The sequence below is a fragment of the Hibiscus syriacus genome, unplaced genomic scaffold (assembly GCF_006381635.1).
Source record: "Hibiscus syriacus cultivar Baekdansim isolate YM2019G1 unplaced genomic scaffold, ASM638163v2 tig00110783_pilon, whole genome shotgun sequence".
Classification (NCBI taxonomy): Eukaryota; Viridiplantae; Streptophyta; class Magnoliopsida; order Malvales; family Malvaceae; genus Hibiscus; species Hibiscus syriacus.
In genome coordinates, this window is record NW_024062861.1 from 1646337 (window position 1) to 1662134 (window position 15798).

At 33.2% G+C, this 15798-nt stretch overlaps 1 protein-coding gene and 1 pseudogene across 1 annotated transcript; both read left to right on the plus strand.

Annotated features, from left to right (window-relative positions):
- The first annotated feature begins 3142 nt into the window (after positions 1 to 3142).
- Positions 3143 to 10170, plus strand: LOC120140319 (annotated as a pseudogene).
- A 3157-nt stretch (positions 10171 to 13327) lies between these two features.
- LOC120140221 (HVA22-like protein f) lies at positions 13328 to 14714 on the plus strand. Its single transcript, XM_039155233.1, has 4 exons — positions 13328 to 13371; positions 13895 to 14017; positions 14109 to 14355; positions 14678 to 14714. The coding sequence occupies exons 1-4, from the start codon at positions 13355 to 13357 to the stop codon at positions 14702 to 14704; spliced, it is 414 nt and encodes a 137-aa protein (XP_039011164.1). The 5' UTR covers positions 13328 to 13354; the 3' UTR covers positions 14705 to 14714.
- Positions 14715 to 15798: the final 1084 nt, after the last annotated feature.

Genomic DNA, 15798 nt, shown 5'->3' on the forward strand with positions numbered 1-15798 from the left:
AGCAAAGGACTTAGGTTATTATCAAATTTGCCTACTTCTTATCTAACCTTGAACAATCCCCACCAGTCGACCCTTTGTACTTTTTGGCGTTAATATTATCCAATGAGGTTTTACTTTTCTTATTAGATGCACTTGCATCGATATGTACTATCAAATTTTTTTATTACCATTGTTAATTGAAGTCAAACTCTATTTTAACCTTTTAATGTTGTCGTGTACTGCATATATATTTAGTATTATTTAATACTTTATAATAAATTGTTATATTTTCGGAGAAATTATCAATCCTCCGTCAGTTAAGACCTCCAAAAAGACTCTCTTACTGATCAGAATTTCTAAAGATTTTTATGTCCTTCGATCACAAGAATATCAGTCTCCAAATAGATATAATGCATAAATAAGATCTTTGATAGGTCTATGTGATCTATCATAACGAAATTTAATACTTACCGATCAAATCTATATACCCTATTGACCGATAAGTAGTTGTAATTACCATATGTTTGATACAACCAACTAGAACCACTATGAATACCCCTCAACCACGACAAAGAGAGGGATTCTCTCCACCATCTTCTCTATATAGACTCCTATATTCTCCTTATGTCTTCACCTCTTTGACAAAGAAATATCGACCAATGATCGTTATCTCACCAGTCACAACTCTCTGCCTGAACCAGAAGGGATAAGCCAATAATTGTTGACGCGATCAATTTATTCCCATTAACAATTGGTACGATGAGCATGAAAAAACTCCCGATAATCAAGATGAAACCTCTCATATCATACTCAAACATCCTCTATAATATGTACATGTGTGATGATATTCTCGGACTTCAATTAGATCCAAGAGTGAATTTTTTATGAAAAAAGATTCATCAATTTAAATTTCCATATCAAAAGCTCGATCCAGAGAACAAGTTTTCTTTGGAAAATTCTCTCTTAGTACACATTATTGTTGCAACACCTTTAAAGGACAAGCATCAGAGTTATACTTTATTCGCTTGAGTATTGGAATTCTCCAAAGTCATGTCCTCGACAACTACCTGTGTAAATCTACATACAGGTATGTGAAGAAATTTTTATTTATATCATACCCAATGATGTGGTAAGCAGCACCTTCAATCAAACGACATCAGTGTTCTTCTTCCCCTGCTGAATAATCAAAATCGCCCAAAAGGTATGTCTTCCACTATTCTCACTATTAGTTACTCAGGAATATTTATGACCTTTGTCATGTTGCCATGATGTTGGGATACTTCCAATGTGCTGCAATGGTGGAGATGCCTCTCCTTTTAACTATAAGCATTAAGCTACCTCCATGATGTTCTCCTGCGATCTCCGCATGAAACATCGATAAAAAGGCGAAGAAAAATCTACCTTCCTCTATAACATTTATCTCATAATATAATTAGTAGCCTTGCATTTAGCGTCAAGAATGGCACGGAGAAGCCTCCATACCAAGACATGATAAATATGCATTCGCTTTATCATAGAGTCGATATCCTCAGTTAAGTAACACAGACTAAAGAGACCTTCGATTACATTTATACCCAAGTAATAAAACACCTATGATGAAATCTACGCCTCAATCGTCGAGATTCTTCAAATATTTCCCCAGTAAAAAACACTTTTTCAAGTGTGAGTAACTATATTTACATGATAACACTACAGTCAACGTTGAGAACCTTTGCATAGAAAAGCCTCAACACCAGGACATAACAGAGACATCTCTGCTCAGTCATAGTGTTGGGGTCCTTGTAACACCCTAAATTTTTTAAAATTCAAATCTAACAAATCAAATATGATTTTCTTGATTTATTATTATTTTAGTCGATATTATTTTGTAAAATTTTAAATGATAAGAAACTTTATGATCATAACAAATATTAATTAATAGTGATCACTTTGCATATCGTCACTATCATATCATTTCCGCCAAAAAAATCATTGGCGTCAATATGCGTATTATAATAATGACAAAGTTTTAGTGACAATGAATTTGTACGTATCAATATTTTATACTTATAATGATAATTTAATTGTGAAAATTTTAATCGTCACAATTATTATTATAACAGAGATAAAATAAAATACATCACAATTACTTTTAGCATTTGTGTTATATACAAATTTTGTCACATAAGTTTAATATTTGTGACAAAATTACCTATAATTACTACCAATTGGTCACAAAAACCTTTATTGTTGTAGTGACCTTGTCAATGATTAAAATAAATATAAACAAATACTATATTGTAATTACTCTAAACTATAAAAAACATGTAATCCCACCATATAACTTTAAAAATATTGTAAATATAATATTAATAAAAATAAATTAGTTATTAAAAGATTATTTTTAAATATATAATATCATTTAAATATTTATGCCTTTCTTTGGTATGAAAATCTGATCATCCAATCTAATCTGCATCCCTTGGAATAACCAAAATTCCACTTAACACCTCTTAAAGGGATCGTAACTGTACATTTCCAGTCACATGGGTAAAGCTGCCTCGGTGACTCGTCAACTAAAACTTCACCTGCCTAAATAGTGGTTTCACTCACAATTTTGAAATTTCATAGTTTTTTTTATTAATTTAAGATGATTATAAGATAATATTTATTTGAATGATTTAATTATTTAACAACAAAAACTTAAACATTTTTATAAATATTGTGCTAACTGCTTAATTCGTGTGAAGAAAATAAAATTCAACCCTGTTAACATTATAAAGTGGTCTCTTTTGTACACCATCTACTTTTCTAGTGTGTCCCAGTCTATAAAGTGTTGAAGTATAGATTAATTTGTCAAGCCTCGAAAAGAACTTGCATGCAAAGATATATAAGCTTTTTTTTACTCCTGATTCTCAAGGTTTTGTTCTGATTAATTCATACCGATCCGAATCATACACTTGGTCTTGGTAGGTGAGTCTTCCAACGAAAATTTTCTGCATACACAAAGACTCAAAATCGAGAGCTACTTAAACGATATCAAGTTGCTTAACACTTGAACCAACCTGGTTCCTAAAGATATATCAACTTTGCATGTAGCTTGTGTGTGTCTTGGCTCATCTTCTCATCTCTGTCTTTATCTCACAAGTTGCCTTTGTCTCTTCCTTCGTGTCTGCATACTGCAATGGAGCTACCCATGAAGGCATCGGATTCTTGTAGAGACATGAAAATCCAATACTTAATAAAGGCCAAGAAACTTTCCTAAAATCCTACTGGTTATCTTATTCGAGTAAATATGTTTTGAAAAATGTGAATTGTGAAGCTAGGCCAGGTGAAGTTTTGGCAATTGCTGATCCCAGTGGGGCTGGCAAGACAACATTGTTGGAATTCTAGCCAGAATGATCCCATTGGCTAGACTTTCAGGTAATGTTCTTGTGAATAACAAAGCAATGGATCCTATACACTTTCGGAGGATATTGCAGAAAATCCATACTAAAGACAACATAGCAGATTTCATGACAAAAGCGATCAATGGTGATAAATTTACTTGGTGTCGATCCTCTTGTGGCCTGACAGAAACGTACGCAACATGAAGGTACAAGGTAGAAAAAATTGTGTGAAGATATGATTGTTCCAATCAAATCTTCAAGTGGGAGATTGTTGAAATACATCAAGTGGCCAAATTGATGGCCACTTTCGGTAGAGAATTAAAGGAAAAAACAAAACAAATTAATTCCACCGAAATTTTGGTTGAAAAAGTTGAATGGTAAAATCTCAATTTTAGTCATTATAATTTAGGGTATTTATAAATTAGTCCTTAAGCTTCAACTATAAGTACCCTAGCTCATTTAGCTTCAATATCATCCCAAAGCATTCTAGCTTTCTTCCAATACTAGAGAATTTAGAGAGTTTCTTGAGAGTTGTTTTCTCCTTTTTATCAAGAGAGAATTATCATTGTTTTCTCCTTGGTAGATCGAGAGAAGTTGTTGCCTGTGGTTTTTACCCTATATTATTTAGGGGGTTTTCACGTAAATTTTGTGTCTCTTTTATCTTCATTTTTATTTTCTCAAATTATCAGTTATGATTTTGCTCTATTCAATAGCCGTCTTCCACAACAATTGGTATTAAAGCCAGATTTGAGTGTGTAATATATGTTTATTGTCTTTGTGGTTGCCACCCAAAGGTGGATCCTCCAACATAAGAAATTAAGAATATATTACACATTCTTTGAAGGTTCCAGATAACTATTCACGATAGTGAAATAGTAGGAGCTATCCGTAATAGAAGCTATGGCAATAAAATTTGATATTGATAAATTCAATGGGAGAAATTTCTCATTGTGGAAATTGAAGATAAAGGCCATCCTAAGGAAAGACGGTTGTCTAGCAGCTATCAGTGAAAGGCTAGTAGATTTCACAGATGACAACAAATGGATCGAAATGGACGAGAATGTTATCGCAAACTTTTATCTAGCATTAGCAGATGAAGTATTGTCAAGCATCGAGGAGAAGAAGACATCTAAGGAGATATGAGATCATCCACTGAACTGTACGAGGCCACATCGTTACACAACAAAATTTTCCTTAAGAGGAAATTGTACACTCTCTGTATGTCAGAATCTACTTCAGTGACGGAGCACTTAAACATGCTGAACACTTTATTTTCTCAGTTTACATCCTTAAGATGTATAATAGGAGAACAAGAACGTGTTGAACTTCTACTTCAAAGTCTACATGATTCGTATGATCAACTCATCTTCAACTTGACAAACAGTAATGTCACCAGTCTAGTCTTCGATGACATTGCAGTTGCTGTTCTACAAGAAGAAAATTGGCACAAGAATAAGGAAGACAAACAAATAAATCTGCAACAAGCAGAAGCGTTGACAACGATGAGAGGGAGATCAACAGAACGTGACCAAAGCAGCAGTCACAAACATGGTAGATTAAAGTCGAGAAGCAAGAAGAATTTAAAGTGATACAACTATGGAAAGAATGGTCACTTGAAGAAGGATTATTGGAGTCTAAATAAAAACTCCAATCTATAAGACAATACCGCAAACACTTCAGATGATGGAGATGCTCTATGTTGTGAAGCGTCAACCACCGTGGAAGAAAGAAAAAGATTTACAGATATATGGCTCATTGATTTGGGAGCAATAATCACATGACCTCAAGAAGAGAATGGTTTCATCATTATGAACATGTCTTAGGAAGATCTGTGTATAGTTGCAATGATCATGCCTTAGAGATCATTGGCGTGGGAACCATCAAATTGAAGATGTATGATGGAACAATTAAAGTTGTTCGAGATGTGCGGTACGTGAAAGGCTTGAAGAAAAACTTATTATCCTATGGATTGTCGGATAATAATGCGAGCAAGATTAAAACACATAAAGGAATCATGAAGGTGTTTCGTGGAGCGCTTGTGGTACTGAAAGGTGAAAAGATATATGCAAACTTGTACATGTTGAAAGGAGAAACTTTGATAGAATGAGAAGCCTCTGTTGCCTTATGTAGTTCAGATTCTGCAATGCTATGACATCAGAAACTTGGACACATGTCAGAACAAGGAATGAAAGTTCTTGTGGAGTAAAAGCTACTTCCAGGCTTAACAAAGGTATCACTTACTTTGTGTGAGCATTGCATAACAAGTAAGCAACACCGGTTGAAATTCAAAACGTTAAATTCTAGAGGCAAAAGTGTTCTAGATTTGGTTCATTCTGACGTATGGCAAGTACTAGTTACATCCCTAGGCGGAGCAAAATACTTTGTCTTATTTATTGATGACTACTCCAGAAGATGTTGGGTGTACCCTATTAAGAAGAAGTCAGACATGTTTTCAACTTTCAAAAACTTCAAAGCGCGGGTGGAACTTGATTCTGGAAATAATATCAAGTGTTTCAGAACAGATAATGGAGGAGAATACATAAGTGAAGAATTTGATGACTTTTACAGGAAAGAAGGCATCAAAAGACAGTTCACAGTGGCGAACACTCTTCAAAAAAATAGAGTGACAGAGCGGGTGAACAGAACCTTGTTAGAAAGAACAAAAGCAATGTTGAGGGATGCATGCCTAGAAAAATCATTCTGGGCAGAAGCAGTCAATACCGCCTGTTATTTAGTGAATCGAGCTCTATCAACTGCAATAGAGCTAAAGACACCAATGAAGATGTGGACTGGTAAATCAACTAATTATTCAAACCTCCATGTATTTGGAAGTATTGTGTATGTGATGTACAACTCCCAAGAAATTTCAAAGTTGGATCCAAAATCCAAGAAATGCAAATTCTTGGGGTATGCTGATGGTGTAAAGGGGTATCGCTTGTGGGATCCCACTGCCCGCAAAGTGATCATCAGCAGGGATGTTATCTTTGTAGAAGATAAAATACAAAGAAAATAAGACGATGATAGCGCTGAAAAGTCAGAGACTACACAGATACATGTGGAAAAGAGGTTGAAATTCTTCAAAAGCAGAACCAATACATGATGAACAAGAACCAGAGAGTTCTGAAGCTCCAACAAGATCATGTGAGAAGACGTCCCAATTGGCACTCAGATTATGTTATAGAAGGAAATATTGCATACTGTATTTTAACAGAGGACGGTGAGCTATCAACATTCCAAGAGGTAATAAACAGCTCAGATGATTTGCTGTGGATGATGGCGATGCAAGAAGAAATCGAAGCCCTTCATAAAAATAACACATGGGACCTTGTGCCACTACCACAAGGAAGGAATCTAATTGCTAACAAATGGGTCTTCAAAATCAAATGAAATGGTGACGATCAAGTTGAGAGGTATCGTGCAAGACTGGTAGTCAAAGGATATACTCAAAAAGAAGGTATTGATTTCAATGAAATATTTTCTCCTATGGTTCGACTAACAACAGTTCGAGTAGTTTTGGCAATGTGTGCTACATTGAACTTACATCTAGAGCAGCTAGATGTTAAAACAGCTTTTCTTCATGGAAATCTTGAAGAAGAGATTTATTTGTTCCAGCCTGAAGGTTTTGAAGAAGAAGAAAAGAAGAACTTGGTTTGCAAGTTGAACAAATCTCCGTACGGTCTAAAGCAGGCGTCGAGGTGTTGGTATAAGAGATTTGATTCCTTCATTATGTGCCTTGGATATAACAGACTTAATGCAGACCCTTGTGCTTATTTCAAGAAGCCTGATGATAACGATTTTGTTATATTGTTGTTGTATGTGGATGACATGATGGTTAAAGGACCCAATAAAGATCATATTGAAGAATTGAAGGTACAACTGACTAGGGAATTTGAAATGAAGGACTTGGGATCAGCAAATAAAATTCTAGGGATGCAAATTCACCGAGACAGAAGTAATAGGAAGATTTGGCTTTCACAAAAGAATTACTTGAAGAATATATTGTCACGATTCAACATGCAAGATTGTAAGCCAATTTCTACCCCTCTCCCTTTTAACTTCAAATTATCCTCTAGTATGAGTCCTAGCAGTGAAGAAGAGAGGATGGAGATGTCTCGAGTGTCGTATGCATTGGCAGTGGAAAGTTTAATGTTTGTTATAATATGCACAAGACCATACATTGCACAAGCAGTGGGAGTGGTTAGTCGGTACATGACAAATCCAAGCAAAGAGCATTAGAATACGGTAAAGAGGATCCTGAGATACATCAAAGGGACCTCAAATATTGTATTATGTTACGAAAGATCAAACTTACTTATCAATGGTATGTCGATTCTGACTATGCAAGGGATTTGGATAAAAGCAAATATACTACAGGATATGTGTTCAAAGTTGCTGGTAGAACTGTAAGCTGGGTTTCAAAATTACAGTCAGTTGTGGCTACATCCACAACAGAAGCAGAATATGTAGCAGCTACACAAGCCAGTAAAGAAGTAATTTGGTTGAAGATGCTATTGAAGGAGCTTGGGCACAATCAAGAGTATGTCTCTCTGTTTTGTGACAATCAAAGTGTCTTGCATTTACCAAGGAATCTAGCATTTCATTCAAGGACAAAGCACATACGAGTTCAATACCATTTCATTCGTGAAAAGGTGGAAGAATGGACGGTGGATATGCAGAAAATACATACCAAAGATAACATAGCAGATTTCATGACAAAAGCGATCAATGGTGATAAATTTACTTAGTGTCGATCCTCTTGTGGCCTGACAGAAACGTAAACAACATGAAGGTACAAGGTAGAAAAAATGGTGTGAAGATATGATTATTCCAATCAAATCTTCAAGTGAGAGATTGTTGAAAATACATCAAGTGGCCAAATTGATGGCCACTTTCAGTGGAGAATTGAAGGAAAAAACAAAACAAATTAATTCCACCGAAAGTTTGGTTGAAAAAGTTGAATGGTAAAATCTCAATTTTAGTCATTATAATTTAGGGTATTTACAAATTAGTCCTTAAGCTTCAACTATAAATACCCTAGCTCATTTAGCTTCAATATCAACCCAAAGCATTCTAGCTTTCTTCCAGTACTAGAGAATTTAGAGAGTTTATTGAGAGTTGTTTTCTCTTTTTATCAAGAGAGAATTATCATTGTTTTCTCCTTGGTAGATCGAGAGAAGTTGTAATTCCTAGTTTCTCATAGTGAAATTCTTCTACTGTTGCCCGTGGTTTTTACCCTATATTATTTAGGGGTTTTCCACGTAAATTTTGTGTCTCTTTTATCTTCATTTTTATTTTCTCAAATTATCAGTTGTGATTTTGCTTTATTCGATAGCCGTCTTCCACAACAGATATCAGGTTACGTTACACAAGATGAATTTCTCTTCCCGCTTCTAACTGTCGAAGAAACGCTCATGTATAGCGCTCATTTGAGGTTGTACGATGGTCGCAACAAGGCTGCAATCAGAGTGAAAGAGTTACTCCATGAACTTGGATTAGAGCATGTTGTCGGTGTTAGAATCAGTGACGAATTGAATCGTGGGATTTCAGGAGGAGAGAAACGTAGAGTATTGATCGGGGTTGATTTAGTTCGCTTCGGATGTTCTCTTGGTTGATGAACCAATATCGGGATTAGATTCGGCATCTGCTCTTCATGTAGCACCGTTACTGAAATCTATGAGTACGAAACAAGGCAAGACAATTTTTTTAACTGTGCATCAACCTGGCTTCCGAATTCTCGACCTGTTCGATCGAACGTTACTGTTATCAAATGGAACTGTTATCCATCATGGACCCCTGCATCTCCTCGAGCAGCATCTCCGATTTACAGGTCATTCCATTACATTGCATTCTATGTTAATGTTCTCGAGTTTGCCATCGATGTGACAGAATCCTTGATCATAGATGACGAAGAAAGCGAAGAAGATGATGAAGAACAAGTTTTTGAAGATAATGTCCAAGAAAACAATATTTGTTATACCAACCATCAGTTCAGGGAGGTTCTGATATTGGGGAAGAGATTTTCTAATAACATCTATAGAACAAAGTAGCTTTTCGTAGCAAGAACTGTACAAGCACTACTTGATGGGATTATGCTCGGCACTATATTTACGAATACAACTAGTGATTTAACGACATCGAAGCTAAAAACCCGGATCGCCTTTTTGGCTTCAGCCTCACTTTCCTACTCTCATCAACAACCGAATGCCTACCGATTTATCTGCGAGAGAGAATGATTTTGATGGAAAAAACCTCAAGGGGAGCTTATAGAATCTCTTCTTATGTCATAGCAAACACCATGGTGTTCATTCCATTTCTCTTATATGTGGCTCTGTTGTACACTATCCCTGTACACTGGCTAGTAGGACTAAGGAGAGAAACCAATGCGTTTGTCTATTTCACCTTGGTGGTTTGGATGGTGGTTCTGATGTCGAATTCATTCGTGGCATGTTTGAGTGAACTCGTTCCGGATTTCATAACAGGAACGTCTCAGATCGCCGGCCTCGTCATATCCTTTTTTCTATTTTCGGGCTACTTTATATCGAAAGAGGAGATACCTAGGTATTGGATTTCCATGCACTACTTGAGTTTGTTCAAGTATCCCTTTGAGTGTTTCATGCTGAATGAGTATAGAAGAGAGAATGGATGCTTTAAGGTTGTGGAAGGGGAGTGCTATTTGAATGGTGAAGGATTCTTGAAGTAGCAAGGTCTTAAATAGTGGCAGAAATGGAGTAATGTTGTTGTCATGTTGAGTTTCATTATTGGGTACAGATTTCTCAGCATTTTGATTTCAAGTTATAGGTCATACAGAACAAACTCATTGTAGGAGAAAGCCAGGAATGAACTAAACGGGGCGGGGACAGTCACCCTGAGAATTTAAAATTTGTTTTCACTCTTGTTATAAGTTCTCTTCCACTTAAAATTTTAAAAATTTACTTCTTTAACATAAAAATTTTGAGTTCGTCCTTAGAAAAAACTAGGGGAAATTCTTTATGTCGAAAACTACCATGCTAATGTCTTGTAGAAAATAGGTGACAATGCAAAAGATAAGGTATCATTGTAGAAGACTAATTCTAAGCATTATCTGGCAAATGTCCTTCTATTTGAATTATATGATATCTCACGTAAATATAGACATAATTTTATGTTAAGGGAATGAACTTCTAAAATTTTAAGAAGAGAAGAAAAAAAATTCAAAAAAAAATATAATAAAATTTGAAAATATATGATAATTTTAAATTTTAAATAATTATATTTATTTATAATTTAAATATATATATATATGTGGCTAAATATCCTATATTGGATTTTCATTCTTTGTTCACAAGTGCAGTCTTCGTAGATACACGAGTTTATTTTTATTTTAAATAATTAAATTTATTTATAATTTAAATATAAACATAAAATGTTCTAAAACTTTAAAAGTTACAATTTATAATTAGAGTAGTATAACTGTCAAGAAGTTTCATATTGACCGAAGTACTAATTAAAATAAATTGTGACATAACCAACAACTACTTAGTATGACGAGATGAGGTACTAAATTCATTAAATAAACTAGATTTAAATTTTAATGATTGTAAATAAAGTAAATTAGATTAAAATGGTCACTCTCATAATAAAATTCTATAAAATTTGATTTAGATTAATCATTCAATAGATTAAGTACTAATAATTAATTTAAAAAAGTGATATAAGCGGTACAAAAACTAGTAAAATTTAATTTTTGTTTGAAATAGTTTTAATATTGAATTATTTTCTGTCAATCTGACTATTTTGACAAAGGAATTATTTTTGTTTTCTTTTTAATTTTTATATTATTTTTTACGTATCTTTAATATATTTTATTGTTATCACCGAATTTTGGAAAAAGATAACATTTTATTACTTTACATTCATGTTGAATTATACTTAATAAGAATTTTTTTTATTATGGTTTGCACTTTTATCCTGATTAACTTTTTTTATCCTAATCTGCATGACCCATATGATATGTATCATGTTATTACATGTTACATGCATGGGTGACAAGAAATCAGTAGTACTGAGACTATTGATGGGAGAAAAGTACATTTTATTATATTGTTTATAATTTTTTGGGTTATTTCTTTCTTTTTCTCTCATGTAACTATGACAGCTAATAGGAGAAAAGTATATTTTATTTGATAGAAGAAAAATACTTTTTTTAACCTATAGTGGTTGGTTCAACTAGTAAGCAGTTTAATATCACTTAAGTAAGATATTAAGTTCGAGTTCTTGTTTAAACAAAAAATTTATGTTGGAAGACTTACCCACTAAAATTAGATTTGCGATGCGAATCAGTCCAAATTAACTAAAGAAACATTAAAACTAGGAGGGCAACAAAAAAGAAAGAGGAATTCTTAAAACTTCGACTTTATTTGTGTTTGTTGGAAAAATTCAATATTTTTGTAGTTTTAGATGAGAAATTGAACCAATTGTTGTTGAGGAAAACATGGAATCAATTGTTGGTTTGTAAATGTGCAAACATGCACTAAATAGATAATGTGAATGTTCAAATCGGTCGGGTCTTCCGTGTGCTTGCGGATATTTTAATCCAAATTTGAAATATTTTTCCTTTTTAAAATTATATTTTTGAAATTAAAATGATAAATATTAAAAGGTTCCTTTAATCAATAAAGTAATTTTGAAAATTACTTTATTCTCAATTATTAATGCTAGTCAAAAAATTTGAATAATTCACTATGTGAAGTCCCTATCAATATCGGGCTTCCTCACTCATATAAGGTTGTGAAAAAAAATTATTTTCTCATACAAGACATCTACTATATTATTTTTTGAACTAGGGTCATTACTACAGTGTCAATGGAAAGACGTCAAGATTGTCATATATTACTATACGTCTTTTATTTGTAAAGCTAAAAAAATGGTGAATACGCACTACACTCCTGGGGTCTTCTAAAGTCGCGTGGAACACCATACGTCTTTGCCTAGTTACTGTAGCAATCACCCTATCTTAAGAAATAATTCTGATGTTGGATTATTTTGGAAATTCTTTTTCCCAAAAGGTCTATCTCAACCATTTTGCCATCAATACTATGTAAACCTACTAAGTTAAAACACAACTCAAAAATCAAATTTTTTTTATTCTCTAGTTTTTCAATGATAGACAAAGGTAAAGGAATATTTCGTAACTTCTATTTAGTAGTGTAACTGTAATTGACTATCTAGTTGTTGTATTATAATAAACAGACGACAACGATCTCAAGCATCTAGGAGTTGCTGAAAATATATTTTAAAGAAATTGCGTAGCTATAAACATCAACTCATTTATAATTTAATATTTATTTTTATACTATTTTTTGATTATTTAATAAAGTTTTTTTTATCGTCTTGGATGGTTATAGTTTGTAACAGTGTTACGGTGATAAATTTAATGTGATGTGTTTTTGTTTTCCTTTGATACGTTGGACTCGTGATAAAATTTGACCCAAGGGTAACCGTGCATGTAAAATGTAAACAGGACAGGCCAGCTTTACGGTGACTTTAAAGATTCCTAGAAAGGCTAATATTTTTCTGCAAAATTTGTCTTAAAGTTGGGGAAAAGGATCGATATTGGTGGTCAAAGAAAGGTATATTACCATTTATTCCATCTGAATCAAGCTTGTGTTTTTCTAATTTCTTTATTTCAATGTTTGCTGTTCCAATGCTTTTCTTGTTAGCAGTGAAAAGGAAGAGTTTTTGGCAAATCCAGCACACATTCTTTACTTGCTTTCATCATCATCATCATCATCATCATCTTCACATAGGTTTTAAGTAGTGCATCCATGGTTTCATTCATCCATTATTCATCATCATCATCATCAAATTAAGAGCTAAAGCTTTCTGCTAAAATGGGTGTTCTTGCAGTCATTGCCAAACGTCTAGATGCAATCGTCGGGTACTGATTTTGTTTTCCTCCTTTATTATTTATTTACATGTCGGAAAGTTAACATTAAGAAATTGCTTTTCTGTGTCCCAGGCCTGGAGTAATGCTCCTTTACCCATTGTAAGTAAATTCAAAATTAATTAGGGTTCTTCTTCTTATTGTTTTAGTTAGGGGTGGGCGCTCGATCAAGTTAAGTCAAGTCAAAAAAATTCAAGTTATTTAAATTGATAAGTCATATTTTATAACTCAAACATTATTTGAATTTTTTTAGTTGAATTTTTTAGTTTATGTTTAAATTCAATTGTAAATACTTATAATATTATAATATTATTTAATTCTAATTTAAACGGTTTCCTATAACCATTTACAATACATATATATTTCTTCATATTTTTTCATATATATGATATACATATATCATACAGAGTTGGAGAACTCGACTCAAACTTGAAAACTAATCCACTAATTATTAAAAATTTCGAGTTATTCAAGTTCTATTTTATAACTCAACTTGAAATTGATTTTTTTGGTTGACACAAATTTATAAAATTACGGGTCAAAACGAGTGGAAAAAATAAATTTTTTGAGTCGAGTTTTTTTCATCCTAGATTTAGGGTTTAAAATGACTTGTGAAGATGAACAGATATGCATCAATCCGAGCAATAGAAAGTCCATCAGTGGTAGATGACCAGCAATGGTTAACCTATTGGATTATATATTCTTTCATCACCCTATTTGAGCTCTCGTTTTGGAGAATTCTCGCTTGGTAATCACCCTCTTTCTCATCATCATCATCATCATCGTCGCCATCATAATCATCATCATCTTCATCATGGGTTTAATAAAGAAACATGCAGGGTGCCATTATGGGCATACATGAAGCTGTTGCTGTGCATGTGGTTGGTGCTGCCGATATTCAATGGGGCAGCTTATGTGTATGAAAACTATATAAGGAAATACATAAAGCTTGGAGGATTTGGGGGATCAAATTATACAGAAGATCAAAAGAAGATCCTCCAGATGATTAGCTTAGACGCTAGGAAATATGTTGCCGAGTACGTTGACAAGCATGGCTGGCCTGTCTTTGAACGAATTATCAACGAGGTAACTATTTATATATATATTCTAGTTAGGGATGGATGCAGGATTTTATATTAGAAGACGAATTCATAAAAATTTAAGATGCGAAAACAGGTTTTCAAATAGAAAATACAAAAGAAAATTAATATATATATATATATAGAAATTTGAAATTTTTATAAGGAGTAATCACCCCCCAACCCAACCTGTAGCCCGTAGGTCCATCCCTGGTTCTAGCTGGTGATCACCCTCCCCCACCCGCCCAGTAGGTCCATCCCTGGTTCTAACTGGTTCATGTTTCTCCTTTATTGCTAATGTTTTTGGCCTTTGTAAACTGGCTTTTCAGGCTGAGAAAGAAGCAAAGAAACATTAAAATCTTTACGGCCATCACTGACTGTCGAGGAATGCTTCAAGTGTAATTGTGGTTATGTATCTCTCAAAAAATGAGAGAAGTGAAAAACTTGTTTGAATCAAAGGAGAAATGTATGTTCAATTTCTGGATATGGAATGTGTATGAATCAAGGATTTATGGATCAAATAAGTAATTCATTCAGGTCTCAACTCACTATAAAAATTTAAAAGCTTCACAAACATTTTGTATCGTACCATAAAAAACCAATAATTAAAATTAATGGTAAAAAATAAGAAGATTTTTGCTAACAAAATACCAGCAAAACATAATTTTGGGATTCTTCCCCCAAAAAAGTTACATCTGTTGAAGCCATTGCTTCATTAAAGGTTTTAGGATCTTCTATAGTTAAAAGTATTGGGGTCTTGTATAACACTTTGGTTGTATTGCTTCATTAAAGATTACTTTTATTTTTTAAAAAATAAAAAATATTGAAGACCAAAAATGAAACAAAAGCAAATAAAAATATAAAAAAAATATTTTCAATGTTTTCATTAAAAATGTTTTGGAAATTTAAAAAATAAAAATACACGTTATCTAAATTTTTAACTTAAATTACACTGTTCAAATCCTTCTAATAAGAATTTTTTGACTTAATGATATCTGAAATTCTCAAACTTTTACCCAAAAAAATTAATAGGCTTATTCCCTCATTCCATAATTCATAGGCAAAATGTTAATAGTTCATCACTCCAAAGATAATTATGTAATTTGACATTTAACAACATGAGTTATTATTTGGTATATTATGAGTGTGGGGGGTGATTCTACAAGTGTCCTTAAATCTTATGAAATATTTATAAAGTAAATAAAAATAATATTTGTTATCATCTTAAGACCGCTTGTAAAATTATTATTGTTTTCTATTGGTGGTCTGCCAATAATAACCCTAAGAACATACTAGTAATCATATTTACTAAGGTTCTATTATTTCTTTCAGCTACAGCATTTTATTGGGTGCATGTGATGTTATTCTTTGATGAATATTCCACAATCTTCGTAAAACATGGGGAACGATTCTAGAAAATATTCATCACCTCTATCATTTCGAAGAATCT